General features: G+C 33.6%; 3 protein-coding genes and 1 pseudogene across 5 annotated transcripts; 2 read left to right on the forward strand and 2 right to left on the reverse strand.

Moving 5' to 3' along the window:
• The first annotated feature begins 3,186 nt into the window (after positions 1–3,186).
• LOC111314046 (ADP-ribosylation factor-like) lies at positions 3,187–5,688 on the forward strand. 2 transcript variants are annotated; one of them, XM_022915027.2, is made up of 7 exons: positions 3,187–3,527; positions 4,160–4,316; positions 4,419–4,489; positions 4,854–4,973; positions 5,104–5,222; positions 5,319–5,400; positions 5,517–5,688. In XM_022915027.2, exons 2-7 carry the CDS (start codon positions 4,169–4,171, stop codon positions 5,520–5,522), a joined length of 546 nt encoding a protein of 181 aa, XP_022770762.1. In that variant the 5' UTR covers positions 3,187–3,527; positions 4,160–4,168; the 3' UTR covers positions 5,523–5,688. The 2 variants fall into 2 exon arrangements, with proteins under 2 accessions (XP_022770762.1, XP_022770763.1); XM_022915028.2 differs by lacking the exon at positions 3,187–3,527 and adding an exon at positions 3,589–3,716.
• Positions 5,689–6,171: 483 nt separating this feature from the next.
• On the reverse strand, positions 6,172–8,513 carry LOC111314045 (putative pentatricopeptide repeat-containing protein At1g02420 pseudogene; annotated as a pseudogene).
• A 1,190-nt stretch (positions 8,514–9,703) lies between these two features.
• Positions 9,704–11,758, reverse strand: LOC111313380 (galactinol synthase 1-like). Its single transcript, XM_022914049.2, has 4 exons — positions 11,323–11,758; positions 10,656–10,976; positions 10,425–10,559; positions 9,704–10,291 (listed from the first exon to the last, which is right to left on the reverse strand). The coding sequence occupies exons 1-4, from the start codon at positions 11,650–11,652 to the stop codon at positions 10,067–10,069; spliced, it is 1,011 nt and encodes a 336-aa protein (XP_022769784.2). The 5' UTR covers positions 11,653–11,758; the 3' UTR covers positions 9,704–10,066.
• Positions 11,759–14,809: 3,051 nt separating this feature from the next.
• LOC111313381 (Golgi apparatus membrane protein-like protein ECHIDNA) lies at positions 14,810–16,637 on the forward strand. Of its 2 annotated transcripts, none has more exons than XM_022914050.2 (6): positions 14,810–14,984; positions 15,171–15,239; positions 15,318–15,521; positions 15,627–15,686; positions 15,923–16,049; positions 16,336–16,637. In XM_022914050.2, exons 1-6 carry the CDS (start codon positions 14,970–14,972, stop codon positions 16,422–16,424), a joined length of 564 nt encoding a protein of 187 aa, XP_022769785.2. In that variant the 5' UTR covers positions 14,810–14,969; the 3' UTR covers positions 16,425–16,637. The 2 variants fall into 2 exon arrangements, with proteins under 2 accessions (XP_022769785.2, XP_022769786.2); XM_022914051.2 differs by having other exon boundaries at positions 15,183–15,239.
• Positions 16,638–20,494: the final 3,857 nt, after the last annotated feature.

A 20,494-nucleotide genomic window follows, 5' to 3' on the forward strand; every position in this document is an offset into this window, starting at 1 on the left:
AATTAAATTTAAATAAAATTTAAAGATATCTCTCATCATATTACAAAAAAAATCAAATTAAATGTGAGTTTGGAACGTTAAATTTTTTTAGTGATGAGGGTTAGATAAATTTTAATATTCGGTCCATGAATCTTTTATTTATTAAATTTTTGTATTAAAATCAAAGTGTTATCTTAATAATAAATATATAATCATTTTTGCTTTGAAGAATATGACAGCCTTTCTCAAAAAAGACAAATGAACAAAAAAATGGTAAAAGGCCACATAGTCAAAAGCACACTCTTTATTTTATACATCCACGAGTTTCAAATTAAGAATAAGAAACTTAAAAACACATACATAACGATTACAATTACTATAATATATACACTTATTTTCATAAAAAAATGTACAGACATACTACATTCTTTTGACATTATATGCATACATACATATGATATTGTTGGGACTTATCATTTTATATATAGTCATACATTTTCATATATTGTCAATAAAAAAATTATATGCACATATAAAAAAAAGAGAAAAATTTTATGAAATTCTTTATGTGAAGTTTGTGAAATTTTTTCTCAAAAATGATTAAATAAAAATTTTAATAAAAAATCTAAACCAATAGATTGATAAAGCTTAATGTAAAAATCAATAATATGTAAAAGAAAATTATTATTGGCCAGCCAGTTCCTGATTTTATATATAACAACATAAATATTGGTGTAATGTTTATCCGTTTATAGTAGCTTTAATTTTCTTTTCTTTTCTTTTCTTTTTCTCTTTAAATGGTTTAATTGTATGGTTTCTGTTTTGGTCGGTCTTAAAATCTTATGTAGTGTACAGAATAATAAATCCAAATAATTGTAGACAGCTCTAAAACTTTAACGTAAAAGAAAAGAATGGAGTGCGTATATAAATAATAGACATATATGCATTGATATAAGTTTTTGGTCAAATGAAAATACGTAATTGTCTTGTCGTATTTGAAGTTAATTTCATGCAACATCAACCATTTGTTTAACTAACTTTGCCACAAGCCTGATGAGCTCACGTCATTATTGCTCAATCAAACAGTTTCCAGAATCCATAAGGAAGAATGCGTAAAACGCTCGTTTTAATTGTTACAAATCAAAAGGATATTTTTTGAATGCGTCAACTAAAAGCTTTCTGTGACGGAAGGACGAAAATAAAATACAAGTATAGATAAGCTTATTAACAGCGATAGCTAGGTAGCAAAAAAAGATAGCCACGTTGCATTTGAGATATAAAAAATTTTAAAATAATATTAAAAAATAAGAAATATGTTTTGAAAAAAAAAAAAACCAAACTTTATGTTCGTTTTTGCTCTCTCTTCTGTCATATACAAGGGTTGAAAGTTTTACCTCTTAATTTCTTCTTTATTTTGATTTATCCTTTCTGAAACTAATTATCATCTATATCTGATCATGGCGATTTAATCGAATAATTCAGCAGATTTTAAGTTGATGTACCTTTAGTTAATTTCTCGAGTCTTTCTTAGGGAAACTTGATCAGTTTGCTGATAATCTCTTTTATGCCTAAATTTTCTTCACGTGTATTGTTCCGTAGGCTCTCAATTTTCTGAAGACAATTTTGTTGATATTAACATTTGGAAGAATATCGATATTCATTTCACACCATAATGTAATTTCTAAATGAGTATCCTGCCAAAGGTCGAAGCGGTAATAGACAAGATGATTGTTGAGGAAGCAATTAGGACTGGAGAGTTTGGTGATGATGAAAACTAATAGCAAATGGTTGATGATGCATTAAATTATATTAAAATTTTAATGAAACCTGTTTAATGAAAACTTTAGCCCATTAAGTTTTGTTTGGAACTTTCTAGTCTTGTTCTTTATTGAAGGGAAAGTGGTTTTGTCAGCAGACCAGAGATATGTGAGAAGACAATAATACTTAGTGTGATGGGGAATAAGGATCAAATTCTCCATGTTTTTGCTGAAATTTGGCAAAATCAGAATAATATTGATTGAATTCTGCATGTTTAATTCTAAATGTCATAACAGCTGGCATCACTGATCAGTACATTCTGAAATTCTCTTGGTCTCTTTATTTATTTTTTCCTGTATCCTAGCCACTTATGAATGAGTGAAATTGTTATAAGAGTCCAGAATGATCTGGTTTTCATGCCTGTATATGAAGAATTTAACCTGTTGTTGGTGATTAATTATACTAATATTTTAACCGGTGATCAAACTCTTGATTATGTTCACTGGTTCTACAGTGGTACCTTTCTCGGACGTTTTAAGTGTTCCCACTGTAACATTATTATAACCATTCAAGATTAGAGTAACTCATCATTTCTTTGCTTTAGCAAGACCACATCAAGGATGGGTGCCTCTTCAAGTGCGTCTTAATAATTGTAGACACACAACTTTCAGGTCAGTCAAGAGAAAGCTGAGAGGATGACAGTAGGACGTGCTGATACGTCAGCCACTGCATTGACCTAAGTTGCAATGTCAACGCCGCTGATTACCACTGCAGCCATTGTTGCACAGCCTACTTTAATCATATACCGGCTGCTGCCTGTCGTAGACATAGATTCTTATGATACTGCCATTGTTCTATATACATTATCTGATGGTGAATAAGAAGAAATAAGGGAAAAACCTAGTCATGAAGTTTTCCATCTTATCACAACGGAGTTCAATAAAAGGTGTGCAGTGATGGCCTGACTGCTGTAGTTTATGCCAACATCAACATGTTGTTTGCCATTCTATTTAGCCCTGGTTAATCCTTTTGGTGTCATTTGATAATGAACCTCTCCTTTTGGGTACAATAATGTCGAGGTTATGAAAAGAGTGGTCCATGGGGAGTTTGGAGACCATTAGCTGGCGAAGAGCTGCAGCTTCAACAATGCCTCTCATATTAATCCATGTTAAATTGAAGTAAAAGGCAAGTCCTCTGCCTCCCTTGTTTATAAAATTTATTAAAAAGAATGAAAAACAGAAAAAGAAGGAGAAAGGAAATGGTCTAGGAGGAATAAAATAAAAGCCATATTTTCTCAGAAAATTAAAAATGCAGTTGTTTACTTTTACAAAGAGTTAGTAAATAGAAATTAAATTTGTAAAATAAATAATACTTTTACATAAATAAAATTGAAAAATGAAACTTTTTTTTTTTTTTTGAGCTGGGGATGGGAGACGGGGACATTGTTCATTTTTTTTTAAATCTCTCTTTTGCCCCAGAATAAAATTAGTCTCTTTCCCCAGGGAAACCGACCTTCCAAATACCAAACAGACGACGATCTACAACGCGTGCATATGAAGCGTCGTCATAACGGCAATATAAAGGAAGAAGCTAACTAACCCCGAAACTTTCTGAAAAATCAAAAAAGAAGACGGCGTTCCGTCAAACTAAGATCTTGTTTGCATCTATAAATATCCGATCTCCAATTCTGCGTAAAGTGCTTAACGGCAGCTCCTTGGATTACAAGAGAGAGAGTTAATCTTCGCCTATCGCCTTCCATTCCGCGTAATAACCGCTAGCATTTCTCTCAGGCAAGCCTCTGTCTCTTCTAAAAACCAAAAAAGATTTTCATTTCTCACTTTGTTTTGCTCTAATTTATCGTCTCTGCCTTCTGCCTTTCTCTTTAAAATTTGACTTCAGTTTTGTTACAAAATTGTGTTAAATCTCTTGAATTTTCAATTCCTTGCTTAGTTTCATCCGATCTGAGTCTTGGAAGCCTCGTAAGTTAGTTAAATTGTTCCGATCTGCATTTTTCGAATTGAATTTATGTCGTAATGGATTGGATTGAGATTTGTTGATCTTGGTCAATTTTGGCATGTTTGGTTTCTGATCCTTCCTCGAACGAACCTATGTTTGTTTTGAATTTTGCCGTTCGATCTGCTCTGATCTTGAATAATACTATTTTTTAATTTCAAATTAAATTGATGATTATGGAAATTGATCCTATGTTTGTTTTAAATTTTGGTGGTTGGATCTGCTCTGATCTTGAATAACACTATTTATTTTTATTTCAAATTAAATTGGTGATTTTGGAAATTTATCCTATGTTTTGAATTTTGGCCGTTGGATCTGCTCCGGTCTTGAATAATACTATTTATTTTATTTTTTTTCAAATTAAAATGATGATTATGTAAATTGATATGTGGGTTTTGTTGTTTGGCAGACGTGAACAATGGGGCTGTCTTTCACAAAGCTATTCAGCCGGCTTTTTGCCAAGAAGGAGATGCGTATCCTGATGGTTGGGCTTGATGCTGCTGGTAAAACCACCATTCTTTACAAGCTAAAGTTGGGAGAGATTGTCACTACCATTCCCACCATTGGTAAGTCGCTTTTTTTCCTAATAAAGTTTAACATTTGTCGTTCAAATAAATTTTGTATCGAATAGGATATATGGCTTATTATGATATATTATAATCTTGCAGGTTTCAATGTTGAGACCGTGGAATACAAGAACATCAGCTTTACTGTTTGGGATGTTGGTGGTCAGGATAAGGTAAGTAGTTTTAGTTTTCATTCAAACATGTTTCTGTTAACTGTAAAGATTGCATGAAAGGAAATATCTAGGATGTCTTTTAATATGTTTTGTTTTGCATTCTTAGCTCTTGTTTTTATTTTTCACTTGCTTGTGAAAAGGAAGGATTGTGGATAGGATTGTGCTGGTTTCATTTATTCTATAATGTTTAGTTCCATGAAAGGAGTGAACACATGCCAAATGTCGTTAGGTGTATGCATAGGTGGATGCTTAGCGGTCAAAATTGGACCATATGTTTTGAATATATCTTTGATCTGGTTAGATCAGTTGGTTTTTGTTTATCTCTATTATTAAACTGGCTCATTTGCTTTAATCTTCTACATAGATTCGACCATTGTGGAGACATTACTTCCAAAACACACAAGGACTTATTTTTGTGGTTGATAGCAATGATCGTGATCGTGTGGTTGAAGCTAGAGATGAGTTGCACAGGATGTTGAATGAGGTATTTGAGCGGAAAGTTTCTTATTACTGTTGCAATGATTCTAATGAACATGGTTGTGAAATTATTGAAGTTGTTCTATGGATTGGGTTTCGTGCTGAAATCTAACGTACTCTTTTATGTGGATTGGCAGGATGAATTGAGGGATGCTGTACTGCTAGTATTTGCAAACAAGCAAGATCTTCCAAATGCGATGAATGCTGCTGAGATTACCGACAAGCTTGGCCTTCATTCTCTCCGCCAGCGCCACTGGTAAGATAGAACAATTCTCTCTCGGTGTCTGTGTATCTGACCCTCTCTATTTGTGGATCTATATGAGGGTCGCCCACTATATGATATATTTTGCAGGTATATCCAAAGCACATGCGCTACTTCTGGTGAAGGACTGTACGAGGGACTGGACTGGCTCTCGAACAACATTGCAAACAAGGTAAGCTCATGCGGATAGTTATAGTACAACCTGAAGTTGCAGATTGTAGCATTTTGGGTATCTTCAGTTTCTCTTATCTTCTACTTACTGATGCTGATATATGTACACAATTGCAGGCATAGATGGCATATTTGAGTTATCAGTCCCACTATTACTGGCCCCTTTTGGAGTTATGGATGTCTACCCCGTTTTAGTGTTTTTGGTTTTTCAAGTTTCTTTGTTTCTTGCAAACATCTCCATTTGTTTCTTGTAGTTTAACAATAATTGATAAATTTTCTGGTTTCCCTAGTGTTATTGTCTCGATAGCGGCAAAAAAATTAAAAAAAAATCCCAAGTTTGGAAATTGATTGTTGGCCAGGTTCATTACACAAGTTAGCAAACATTTGAAAACTTTTAGGACCTGATCAACTGATGGTGATGAATAGTCGCAATCACTGGGCGAGCCTTGCAAGGTGATGAATGGGGAATTGAGAATCCAAAGAAAAGACAGACTACCTGCGGATGTCGCACAAATACAATCGAAACTTAGCGTACAAGGTACAAATTAAATTTTACGGAAATCAACCTCATCTGCAAAAAATTTTCATTCAAGAAAAAATCCCCGTAGTAAATGACACAGCTGAGATCCGCTTGGAGATATAATTGTCGTGCATAACATTATAATGGTATAGAGGAAATGCTAGTAGAGAATTCCATGGGAGAGATACGAATTGAGATCAACCTCCAGATCGGCTGTCTCTTTCACCGAGCAACAAATAAGTATGCCAAGTACAAAATAGTTCTCCGGCAATTGTGCAATAAGAAATGAGACAGCATCTGCTACCTCCATCAAAAGTTCACAACATAAGAATACCAGGTGATAATGAACCCTTCCCTTCCTGTGACAGGTTCATTGACATCAAAATGAAAACCACAGACCTAGATCAAAAACAAGTCAAATGGTAGCCTGCGATTTGGTAATGGACCTACCAACCTAAGAATACAAAGATAAATGTTGTATTCAGGGCTTCTTTGATGTTAATATGCTGCTGCATCTTCTTGATGGTTTAGAAAAGCCTCTTCTGGAATGATAGTACCACCATGGTTGACATTAGTTAATTCTTTCATGATTAACCATTAAATGGGTCAAAATCTAATGTTTGGGTAAGATTCTTCTCACCTCCAGAAAATTCGATTGAAGAACCAAAAACGGCCGTCTTCTCTTTCAAGTTCTCAATAGCCTCAAGCTTGTTTGCCAGTCCTCCTGAAAGAAAGATTGCTAAGCTTGTGGCCCTTCTCAATCATCTCCAAGAAACACTTTACGGCCTCCACCAGCTCATAAAGCATATTAAACAACATATCAGATACCAAAACATAAGACCCAAAACCCTTCTCCACAATGTCATTCCACAACTGCAGAGCCATCCCCACCTTTTCATGCCTTCTAAACAACCTAATTAGAAACATACAAGATTGTGTACTTGGCTGACACCCAGAATCCATCATTCTCTGGTACAAACTAAACCAGCCTTTCGAATCATTCGACCAAAAAAAGATCCTAAAGAAGAGATTGCAAGTAGTTGCATTGGGACTCAAACCCCGTCAGACCATTTCATCCATCAAACAATAAGCATCACCAAGCCTCTTCGCATTACAATAATTTCTAATGGCAGCATTATAAGCTGCAACAACTGGGTAAACATCCATTCTCCATCATTTCCTTCAAAATATCCCTAACTTTATCAGGCTGAGTAACCAATCCTAATCCCTCAATAATACTTGTATATGTGATCACATCAGGCCACGGTTCCTCATCTCTCATCTTTTCAAACACACTATACACTATCCATTTCTCTAACCTTGCAATACCCATCAACTAAACAATTATATGAAACGACATCGGGTTTAACACCCAATCCCCTCATTTCCTCGAAAAACCCCTCAGCTTTGGTCCAAGGACTTCCACCCAGACAAAAGTATCTTACAAGTCAGAAAATTTGGCCTAAAATCAGGCTTTAAACTATGATAAACATTCCTAACATCCTCCATACTTTTTCTTTTGACACAATGTCCTTAACAAAGCATTAAAACAGGCTACATCTAATTCAAACTTTCTACAGTCTCTCTAACCGAACAAATCTTAGCAATTCTAGCTAAAACGACTTCCATAGGTTTTAGGGTGATCAAAGACTGCTATTTTCTCTTAATATCAATTAAAACCTCCCAAATTTGATCAAATTTAAGGCTCTTACCCAAATTATAGAGCATAGTATCCAAATTCCAAAGACAAGGCGGTGTGCTAAAACCCTTATCTTTTTCCTGTATATTTAAATAACTCAAAAGCTTGCATAGGATTCCCATGGCTAAACCTGACCCTTTTTAGTACTTTATCGATTAAATCATTGGAGAAAAATCCCAGTTGATTTTAAGGATCGGGTCAAGTTTTTGGAAGAACTAGAGCTAGTTATAATGCGGTAGAAGGTGTCAACATCGTCGTTTTGGGGAGGTTGCAATCAGAGCAAAGGAATTTGACGAGAAGAAACGAGAATGATGAAACGTACCTTGAAGGGGATCGTTGACAGATAGGAATTCGAACATACATTGCTTATTTTGCAACATCTGATGATTAAATGGTGAGCGTTTTTCTTTCTTTTTGCTATTGGATTTTACACAGTGAGGGAATGGAATCGAGGGCGCTCTGCCTAGATCTTTGGCTGGTCTGAACTCTGAAGAGGTGAAGCGAAACGGTATTAGTGTTGAGAACGTTTCAAGTATCACCCAAAGGCTGCGTTACGCATTTCTAAGTTGCATCCAACGCTGAAAATTGGCTAAATGATTGGAAATTTTTTATTTCTTTAAAAAACTATTTTTTAAGGAAAAAAACTACCTATTTTTCAATGAACTATATGTTTTTAAGAAAAAATGTTTGAGCAGGACAAACGATTAAATCTATTAAATGGTGTATTTTTTTTTTTTCAAAAGACAAACTTAGAGGAATGCCTAGCTTATTCAATATTATATTATAAATAATTCTTATTTTTTGTTTGAATTAAAGAGTAATGTCTCATTGTAACCCATTTTAACAATTAAAGTTCCAATTGTATAAAATATATAGAACAGGAACATTTTGGAATTTGGATATGAAATGAATTATATAATTTAGTTAGAATCAAAAGCAAATCTTCTCTACGTATACAAGCATATACTACATGTTTCTATAAATAGAGGTATAAATTTATAATTTTATTTTATCAATTACGATTATAACTTAGATAAAGGAAATTGAATCTAACTCTTTTGTTTGGAGACTTAATCATGTACCTATTTATTTTTAAGATAATGTTCAAATTTTATTCTTATTAATAATTATCTAGGTTACATAAAGTAAATGGCATAAAGATGTATATTATATTTGTAGCATTCTTCCTTTCCTTTTTTTATTATATTTAATTCTCATATCAAATGAATTTAAAATTTAATTAAATTGATTCTTGTAATTATTTTAAAATATAATATACAACAAATTTGAATTTAAATTAATTTTCATATGAATAAGGCAATAATAACATCTTATGGTTTTTTTTTTTGGTTACTTTATCAGCTCTCGAACTTTGATTTAAAGTTTAAATGTCAAGCACCTACCATTTGGGACGAGAAGAGAGCCGGTTTAACACCTTATTCTTTTCCACATTCATATTAATCCTTTATTCTTATTTAGGTTATTAAAATGATATCGTCTCCGGCAATCAGGTGATGTGGCTATCGGACCATCCTTTTTATAATGATTGCCTTAGTTCCATCCCTGGCAAAGTTGATGGTGTCTCCATAAGCATTTCAAACCGTCAAACTGAACGCAACATGGAACTTCCCTGGCTAGTGAATTTTTGTAATCAGTTTGGCAAACCCTACCCGCTTATTCCTAAGAGAGTCTCTCACTTGTGAAAGAATGTTGGGTATTTGACAAACTTTGTGTTGATCAACCTTCTCTGAAAAAAAGATCAGGGCAAGACCATGCAAGTCGGCCGATTAAAAACTGTTGCAAGGGAAACGGATGCATTGATCAATTATATTGAATATTTCAAGTCTTAAATATAAGGTCCGCAACTTCGTCAAATATGGAGACTTCCACGATATATCAATTTGAAAACTGATTACTAACAGGTTAGTAAAAGGAAGCATTAATGTTCTAATCAGTCCATCAAAACTATACATTGAGATGATCAATTTAGAACTCTCGTTCCACGTTCTAACCTGGCTTAAACAACAGAAACTAATTTATAAGTAGAGATTATCAATTGAATTTTGTGGAAAATGGCACACGTGATTCAGAAACTTGTACTGTATTTTCATTTCCCCATTGCTGCAAAAGATTCCAATGGCCCATTTCTGCAGACCCCTTTCATTAACATGAAGGACTCATTTCCGAAACACACTACCAACTGACGCATCCAACTTTGACCCCACATATCGAAGTTGGCACTAGACTTCATCACTTCATTACCAAAAAAAAAAAAAAAAAGAGAAACATGCAAAACCTAGAAGCTTGTAAATTCCTCAATCCCTATTTGAGACCACCTTCGTCGTCAATTAGGAAAAGGAATAGGCTCCTTTTTTTACCCTTCAAATTTTATACATCTATGAGTAGTTGCTGTTTCTTATCGTCCTCCTAAAACAGAGCTGGCCATGTTTACGCCGCTGATGGGGCTGTTACGTATTGGACTGCACCAGCTTCTGAGAGTGCCCCCAGGAATGGTTGCAGGTTCACGGCCTCTGCCTCTCCTTCTGCAATGGTTGGTTTTTTGTAATCAAGTGACTCATCGTTGTAAATGTCCCACCATTTCTCCATAAGCATCTTGATGTCTTCTCTTTGCATGTTATCTTCTTTCCCAGTGTACCTCCATGGCTTTGATCCCTGTTTATTCCCACACCCAAATCACACCATTAGGAATCAAGGCCAGGACCAACAATTTAACCCAAAAAAGAAAGAACTTTAGTAAGAATTATATTGTTAAATTGATATAGAAAGTGAAGTACTAACTACTTACCGCCGCACAGTAGTGAACAACCTTCACTTTGTCAAGCTCCACATTCTCAGGATGACGCCATAACATGGCAAGAACAAGGTTGTAGGCCAAAGCAATAGGCTTGAAAATATCCTTGAAGAACATGTTCAAAAAGTCCTGCCACAGATGAAATATCAAAATCCATTTAATTTAATCGCACATCCAATCATATTCTAATCATTAACTACATCAATTGGAGATTTTTCTAGTTACCTGCTCAGCAAATGCGGTAGGAGTGGTGATTTTGAGAGTCTTTAAGAGATTTTCATAGGCCGTAAGGCTTGGTTCAAACACAAACATGCCAGCATTGAAGTAAAGAGAAGGGGGTTGACCCATTTCACCAGGCCACTTGAACTTGTCAGGGCACTGTTGGCAGTAACCGATCTTGTATTGTGGGGTGTGACTCCATGTTTTCTCACAGAAACAGTCCATTACTGCGTAGAAATGCCCATCAGGCAAGTCAAACAGGTGATCAATGTTGTCATATACCTGAATGTCTCCGTCAAGGTATATCATCTTACTATACTCCACATACTGCACGCTCAAAATCAATACCACCATTAATTGAAAAGCTAATTATACACGACAAATCCAGGTAAACAACGTAAGTAAAATCAGAATCTTAAAAAGTTATGTACACAGTAAATGACACTAATATTCCTCCAACAAATATAGAACCGTCCAGATCATTAAAGGGTAATCCCGTCGAAAAGAAAAAAAAAAAAAGATTGCATGCACATCTCCTGAAATATGTACCGACCATGAATCCAGACATAAGACAAAGATTTCACAGGCTAAAGTTCAGGTCATACATGAGAGACTAACACGTGTCAACTCGAACAAGAAAATCAACCACGTGTGGTAGTAGAAAAGAACGTACCTCCCAAATACGGAGCTTAGAATAGTTGATGACGTAATAAGCCATGGCGAACTGGGTCTGGTTCTCAGGCGGGTAAACGGGTTCAATCTCTCGAACGATACAACCCTGGTTCTCCAGGATTCGCCTGTGCTCCTCAGGCACGTCGGGTAAAACAGCAACCACTAATGGGTACGCGGATTTCACCTTCCTTAACCCTTTGGCTAACCCTACAACGCCTTTCACGTAGTCTCCATTGCCAGCCAAGAACGTAATATAAGCCCGCTTAGGCAAAGTGACTGGTTTAGCGACAACGGTTGATTTAGCACCAGGCTGAACTACCTCAGGAGCCATGATAGTGTTACTTGGTGGGGAACGTCCAGAAGGGAAATGGCTAAAGGAGGACTTAAGAGACCTCTTTCCCGCTTTGGCTTTTCTGAATTTTCTATTTGAAAGCTTCGAGACCGTATGGAAGGGGTTTAAATAGAACCTGAAATGGGAAGATTACAATAGTTATTCCGGTGATGTTGGTATTTGTGCCATCCACGTGTCCCGTAGAATGATCCAACGGTGAGATTATTGGTTCCGAGAAGGTTCTAGGTAGAGACATGGTGCAAAAGTTGCAATGGAAGACTCTGGAAAGTCTTTAATATTTCTTTAAGGGAGAGAGAGTTTTAATCACCTGAGATTTGGTGCATACGTCGGTCACGGGTTTTAAATTTTCTCATGATGGTTCATGATATTCTGGCCAAATATTAATAAAAGAAAACGATCATGATGATCATTTGCATCAAATCAAAACTCAAGCATCCAAGTTTAGTGGAAGGAGTTTTATTTGGTAAAAGAAAATTTGATCAGATTGTGTACTAATTAATCGTTGGCTCAGAAATCAGCATTTAAAATTTACCTTTTTTGGAGGGTGAAATCCAAAATTTGTGACCACAAATAATCAAACAAAAGTGGGACCACAAATACTCATTTGTGCCTTGCTTGGTAAATGGGTTGAGGTTGACAGTATAAGGCAGCAATTCAAAGATTTTTATGCAAGCTACATCAAAGCCTTGAATCAAGTAGAAGAATCGCTCTTTTTCTGTCCAAATAGTAATGGAATAATGGCCTTTATCACAACTCTAACCACTTCCAATTACTTCTTTATGCATAAAAATAGTGGTAAAATTGAACTTTCACTTTTATTCTTATGAAATAATTAATTATTCCTTCTTTTTTTTAGATGTTCTAAAATTATATTATATATTTTTAAAACATCTAAAATTTATACGTTTTTACGTTTTAAATTTATTTTTATGATTTTTTTATATTAAAAATAATAAAATTTTAATTTAAAAATTTTTTAAATTTAATATTAAATACATTAAAATCAACATTTATTTTTTAAATTTCATAAAAATCAAAGCATATAAATATTTTTAGATGGAAAAAGTAATAGTGTTAATGTCATGATAATGATGATTGTGGAATGTTGAAAACTAAGACGAAAATTATGTCTAATCTATAATAAAAAAAGTAAAAAAAATATCAAGATAGGTTTTATTTGGATTGATAGTGAGATTGATTATAATAAAATTAAAAATAATAATAAATTTTATTATAATTATAATTTAAAAAAATTATTATAATTATGATTAAAAAATAAATTTTAATAAAAAATTTATACTGATTTAATGTTACTAAAATTAATATTTGAATTTAACTAAAAATATAATAAATTTAATCATATTGTGCTAGAAGTGCGGTGAAGTCCAAATAACCACCAAGTCAATGAAGTATTTAAGAAGCAAGAACATAAGAGAGAGTATAAGAAAGTGAAAAAGAAAGAAAAGAAAATATGTAGAGAATGTGATACATGTTCGATTTAATCAATATCTTTTATATGTCATGGGTTATATATGATGTGAAATAAGGATTGCTAAGATGGTAGTCCAAGTTGTTAATGTGATCAATTAAAGTATAAAAAGTGAAATATTGAATAGTTGGGATTTTGAAAAAAAAAAAAATTCTAAATCACTAAGAAAGAGAATTGCATATCTAAATCATTATTATATTTAAAAACATTACTTTTCTTCACCAACTTGGCAAATTGCAAATAATATATGTTATTCTAAAGGAGGATCTTTGATTTGTGGTATCCTTTCTTTTACTTTTTCTTTAATAAAAAATATTTATTTTTCATTATATAGGAAATAGAGGATGATCGGAACTCCCACTATATATTTCTTCTTAAAATTTTTTTGGTCACCTTAAAAAATATCAAGTCATGAGATCTAAATGTTGTTGGATTGGTTCCATTTCCCCGACCACTAGTACCATTATTCTCTTTTTAAGGCAGTACCATGATTCTTTCTACTATATATGATAACAAGCTTCTAATATCAATCTTGCTTTTGTCCGTAAACTACGACTTTGATCGCTTGCCTTCTCCTTGATTGAGTTACTTTGGATCTAAACTGCTAAAGTCCAAAACATGTCACAAATATCTGCAACTGAACAGGACGATTTGATGCTTATGGTCGGTCCCTCTATTGTTCATGTTTTTCTAAATAAAAATAATAATAATGGAACTTTAAAGAATTTCACCGCTTGTACAAGTGTATTGTTTAATTTTCGCTGATTGAGATTTTTCCCTCTCCTTTTCTCGATTTGCCTAACCGTGGGAATTAAAAACCAGAGCTTGCTTTCAATAAATTCATAGTAATGTGACAAAATTAAGAAGGCCGACGATTCTGTCACTTTTGACTTGTTGGAAAAGAATGCACAGGAGACTCTCCTCCTCCCCAGTCCATGTATTACAGAAACAATGTGGAGCCCTCGACGCACAACGGTGAGGGCCCAGGCACTAAAATATTTGATTCCTCGTTTTACATGTGGAAATATGGACCCACAATTGCGGGGGCCAGCTTGTTTGTCATGTTGATTATAAAAGGAAAGCATCTGCGTTTGGAGCTGGAGGGGTGACGATCACGGTCGACTACAGAACTCCGCACTAGGCAAATTACAAACGGGCTCAGCTGGAAAGTTTTTGTCCCCACGTTCTGCCACCTTGAACTTTCATGTTCTTGTGACTTCTATTTCCAAATTCAGAAATTCTAACATCCAGTCGTGAAATTATTGAACAGGGAACTCTTTTATCCTTTTTCCATGTTTTGGACATATTTTTGAGACTAAATTGTAAGTAGTTGAGTTGTTTGACCAAAATTAAGACCCAATAGTAGGATTTTTGAGTTAATTTTTGTGGCTATTCGCCGTTTCATTGGTTCTGTGTAAAGCCAATTCCCTGGATCCAAATAGTAAAGGCCCGATCCTACCGAACAATTGAAGGCCCTGGATTTCTCTCGTCTGAAAAGTTTGACCCAATTCAGGACCATGTTCATGCTTAGCTAAATCGCTGCTTGAGCTTTTGTCTCTGTCCAATGGACTAATGGTATCCCAAAACGCCAAGGCGGCCCAAGCCTGCAAACGTCCTTTTTGTTGAAAAATAAAGAACGTTTCGTGCGAGAACGTGGGAAAAATTCTAGGAGCGAAAAGAGCCAAAATCCAAAAGCAGAGACTCGCTCCCTCCCTACAAATTTGTTGTATCAAAATCTCTGATTCCTCTATAATCCATCTTCTAAAGAAAGGAGTGTCACAGTTTTCATTGAATATTTATCTTACTTATGGATCTAATCCAGGTAAAATTTCCCTTCAACCCAAAGTTAGAATTTGATGCCATTTAGTTTCTCATCAGATCATGACATTACCAATAATTTTGAAAATTTTTTCTTTAGCTTGAAATTTGCTTTACATTTTACTCAAATCATCATTGTTTTTTAACATATATTTTTTTTTCAATGTTTTTGTCTGTTACACGATTTAAGTTCTCTATGCAGCCCGTAGAGGAAAGCTATGCCAATCCCAAAACATGTTTCTTTCACGTGCTCTTCAAGGTGATTGCTAAAATTTTCTGTTTCAAGAATTGAGTGACACCCCTAGTGTAACTGATTTCAGTCTTTTTTGTTTGACAGGCTTCAGCTTTGGCATTTTACATACTTTCAGCACTGTTTGCCGATAGTTTTGTTATCATCTTTGTGATCACTGTTGTGCTTTCTGCTCTTGATTTTTGGGTCGTTAAGAATGTCAGCGGCCGTATCTTAGTTGGGCTTAGGTGGTGGAATGAAATCAATGACCAAGGTGAGAGCATATGGAAATTTGAGTGCCTTGACCAAGAGGTTGGTTGTTTACATAATTCTTACATTTGGTTATCCCATGTCTTGATTTGCTTTGTTGTAACATTTTACGACTATGGTGTTTGTCATTTTTTTTCCTCTATGCAGTCGTTAGCTCGTATTAACCAAAAAGATTCCTGGCTATTTTGGTGGACATTGTACCTTAATGTAAGTAATTATTGGGAAGATGGATTCATGAAAGGGGCTTGCTGATGGTTTTTTACTGGTATTCGTGGAGATTTAAAAGTTGGATTATGTTATTTTTAATGGATCCTAGTCATCTAGAGTTGTTAGTTATTAAGTAATGATATGCATAATGCTTTGCAGGATTAGGAATATTTGCAAATTTTTTAGTCTGATATACTTGAAGTTAACATTTCATACTTTTTTTTGTCCTTTTTCAGGCAGTTGCTTGGACAATCCTTGGATTATTTTCACTGGTAAGGTTCAATATTGATTATCTCCTAGTTGTGGGAGTTTGTTTGAGCCTTGGCGTTGCCAACATCATCGGATTTACCAAATGCCGTAAAGGTACAAGATTCTGCCATTTCAGATTATAGTAATTTCAATCCTGTTATAGGATGATAAAATTGTGTTGAAGAATGAGCTAAAGGGTGGGTAGGTTGAGGCCGCCTTCTATTATTTTTACTTCTTGGGCTTGGGTTTGTTTGTTTGATTGAAGGTGAGCTGGCTCAGGCCTATCATATAGCTCTTAATTCCTAGTCTTATTCTAACCTGAACCTTCTATGTAATGCTAATTCTTATCTACAGTTTAGATCATTTCTATGATCTTACAAAGTGCCTTTTATGAATTCAGATGCCAAGAAGAAGATTCAAGCGTTTGCCTCTCAGGCCATTGCTTCTCGTGTCTCATCTACAATACAGTCAGCATTTAGCGTGGTATGAGTTGTACTGGCCAGATTGCTTGAATGCTAGGCAGTAAATGCTATTCCTAGTAATACACCGCTGTTCTTTTTTCTTTTCTAGTGGTCAATATCAGCTAAATAATGCCTTCACTTGCTCGAAATTTTCTGAACGCTCCTTGTGACATATGTGGAAAGTGTACTTATAGTGATTTATGCCAATAAAGGAAGGAAAAAGAAATTTTCAAATCACTAATTTTTTCCTATTTTTATTTGTTTCTCAATTGAATTTTGCTTCTGATTCATTCATCAATATCACATTCTTATTCTATACTTTTCTAACATTACTAGAATTCAAAGTTTACTCTTCTGCTAATTTTTGTTGTGCCTTTACAACTGTAATGAAGTTCTGTATACTTCCTCTCCCTGCTTAAAGCTTCATTCAAATTGAGACCCAATTTTATGATGCTTATTTTGTTCTTCGCTAACCCACTTTTTTACCTTTATTCCCTCTTTTTTGCCCTTTGGCCTTAATATATTTTATCCTCTATTTTAGTATTTCAGAACTGTTGCTTTTTATCAGACATCTTCTAGAGTGCCTTTCTGGACCATACCATGCATCTGAGATCAAAGATTAAATTCTTTAATTGGAACTATGAGTGCCCTTCTTCCCCACTTTTGATTAAGGGAACTTTAAAATGGAATGCATTTCTTATGTCAAAAAGAGATATCATTTGACATTATTTTAATAATTAGTGTTCACATTATAGTTTTGATGACTGTAAAACACCTTTAACATGTATACAAGGTGTTTGAAATATAATTTTAGTGCAAGAAGCTTCTATTTTGACTGTGAAAACTGATTACAGTCAGTCAGAGAGGTCTGCCACTTTATGGTGCTAATACTTGTCTTCTTCTATCTTTCTTCATCTTTAAAAAGAGAAAAAGTTTAGATAGTGGAACAGCTAATTAGATAAGTTATTTATTTTTTTAGGGTCTGGACTATGGAGCTCATGAAATAGTTTGTCAAACATAGATCTCTTTGGGAACTAATTTCATCTGTATGAAAAGAAATAGCAGTATAATTTTATAATCCATTTTTTACTTTGTAAATAGCCATGCGTATGTTGAAAGCCGACTCTATTGAATCATGTTAAATTTGAGAATACATAAATTATATACAATACCATGTTTTAGTGTGGATTTTTACAGTCAACTTATATTTTTATATTATTAAATAAATCAAACTGAAGAACTTTCTTTTTGCTGTTTTTTTCTTTTTCTTTGTCTGCTCTGGAAAAATAACTCCAAGTTTGATTTAATGTATGCTATTTTGTTTTTACAAAAAAAAAAAAAATTATAATATGAAGATAGAAGAATGAATTAAAAGTTGTAAATGATAGGATTTGAACTCAAAATTTGTTAAATATTTAAAACAAAATAATTATATGAATCAAATATATTAAATTTTGTACATATTCATGGTATTTAAGTTTTATGATTTAATCTTTGATAAATTTACCAAAACGAATAGATGAATGAGTTTTTTTTTTTTTAATTTTTAAAATTTTTTAAATGTTTGTGTTTTTGGTGTTAAAATGTTACCACTAACAATGGAAGCCTTTACTCATAACGTGATATAGATGACAAAAATGAGATATCAATTCAATAACCTTACAATTTCCAAGAAGAAATTTTATGATTGAAATCATATTTAGAAAATTCTCTTCTGACCAATAACATATTTCCCTCTAAAAAAAAAAAAATTGTAGTGCCTCTGCCAAAAAGAAGCCTTGAATCTAGAATTAGTGGAATAAATAATATTTTAGATTATCATTTCTTTCTACCGTTCTCTTTACGATTGGAGCTTTCACAAGCTAAATCCTTGGAACGCAACAGCAAATGCTTTTGTTTTATTAATATTCTAGTTTATTTTCTTGATACTGTTGACATAGTGATCGTCATTACCACCGTCGTCAGCTCGTTCTCGTCATGAAAGTTAATGGGTCGGATCAGTTTAATTCAGGTGAATTAAACAATTTATTATATACAACTTGCATGTGGAGGTGATTCGGATTTTTTTTTAACGAAACTTTGGGGAAACAGCGGCGAACTTATCTCCAGAGTATGTAGCTTGGTTATCGGATGCAGCAGTCTCAACAAAACATAAGAAAAGCACTTCTGGTAAATATTTCTTTGATTTATTTAAATATCTATACATGGAAAGTTTAATCGAATGCAATTATTAGAAATTTAAAAATGTTGTTTTTTAATAATAATTTGGAAATTTTTTATATAAATAAAGTCGTTTGCTTTGTGATTAATAAAAAGTTTCCATAATTTAATTCATGTTGTAAAAGATATATAAGTCTTCCCTCTCACATTGCAAATTTAAGACTACGAGTTCTGACTGATAATTATATCAATATTTTTAATATATTTCACTCATTTTGCATTACGGGTAAAGCTTAAAAATTTTTTATTAGGAGATTTTTTTTAATGAAATAAATAAGATAGAAGGAGATTAATTTTTCCTAATGAAAAAAAAAAAAAAACCACTTTTGAAATTTGGAAGATAGAGACTTTGAAAAGACATGGAGTATAATTGCGATTTAATTATATCCAATAAGATCTGGGTTTGTTCCATTTTTTTACATTTGACTAAATTAAAAATATCTTATATATATTTATATATAAAAGGTGATGTAAATGTAAATGTGAAATATGAATCAGATAAAAACGAAAGTCAATGCAACAAGAGCCATTTCGGCCGGTTAAGCAAAATGATTTTTTTTTTATGGTAATATTACTGTGGGGACAATCTCCCATTGCTATACTCTCTACTCTTATTTTAAGAATTGTTTTGTCTATTCGGACATGTCTATTAACTAAATAGACCTACTAACCAACACCACCCCCCCCAAACAAGCCATTAATCAAACTATATAGATAGATTCATGATTTTCAAACCAACCACATTAGAATCCCAATTCTACTCTCCACTTCAAAGTCTCTGTCAATTGGTGGTTCATCGAATCGTGGAGAGAACTCCACAGCGTCAACCGACCACGTGCCTATTGCATTCCCTTTTTCATGGTCGAGCCCTTAACTGAAATTTAAAGCGAAGTGTGATTTAGCCGAGAATGGAACTTTGATAAATGTCACCAAATAAACTTCTAAGTTAACTAAAACCTGGATTCTTTCCACTTTTAAATTTTAACTTTCTTTTTTTTTCTTGAGATATAACTATTGATATAATGATTGAACAATATAATTTCATTTTCTTTCATATTATTCTAAATTTCTAATACAGCATAACAGCATCAATAAAGCCCCATTTTTCCCCTTATATCTATTTTTCAGTTTTTCCTATCCAGAACGTTAATGCCAAAAAAAAAATCAATCATTTCTCCTCCTTTTTTTTTTAATAGTTTCTCTCTCTCTCTCTCTCTCTTTTTTTTTTGTTCATACCAATAAGAATGTAAGAAAAAAATGCTTCTTGTTTGGAAATTCTTTCAAAGCTACTTTTAATGACAGAAAAAGTTTGGATGAGATTGAACTTCGTGTGCTTTGGGCTGAAAGCAATCGTGGCAACATTCTTCTCTAAATAAATAAATGTGCTTGAATGGTATAGTGATACTCCCATAAATTCTCTCCATTTTAGCCAAGCAAATATATAAAACAATACTTGATAGTCAAGCTTTTTTACCCTTTGGATTCTTTTGACCAAAAGGGAAAACACATCTTTGGGAAACTGAGAAACACCATGTTGAGTGGCTGCTTTGGATCTATTCCAATCGTTGATTCCACCAAAAGAATTTCATCTATTATTAATTAAATTTCAATGTTATGGGACTTTCTACCACCCCCATTAAGAACCTAAAGTTAATGTTCTCGCTTTTGATTGGTTATCAGTGTTCTCTGCTTATGATTTACTTTTATTCTTTTCATTTTAATCTTTCTGAGCATCATTTATAAGTGTTGAAAAAACCCAGAAAGAAGAAGACTACGTCGATGCAAACGAAGGTTGAAACAAGTTATGGGGATTGATTCGATGCTGTTTGTAGTCTAGAGGAATTTCTAGTACAATGAAGTCTACAAGGCTTAATTGCT

This window comes from Durio zibethinus, chromosome 23, assembly GCF_047325235.1.
Source record: "Durio zibethinus cultivar Kanyao isolate XHJ-2024 chromosome 23, ASM4732523v1, whole genome shotgun sequence".
NCBI classification, from domain to species: Eukaryota; Viridiplantae; Streptophyta; class Magnoliopsida; order Malvales; family Malvaceae; genus Durio; species Durio zibethinus.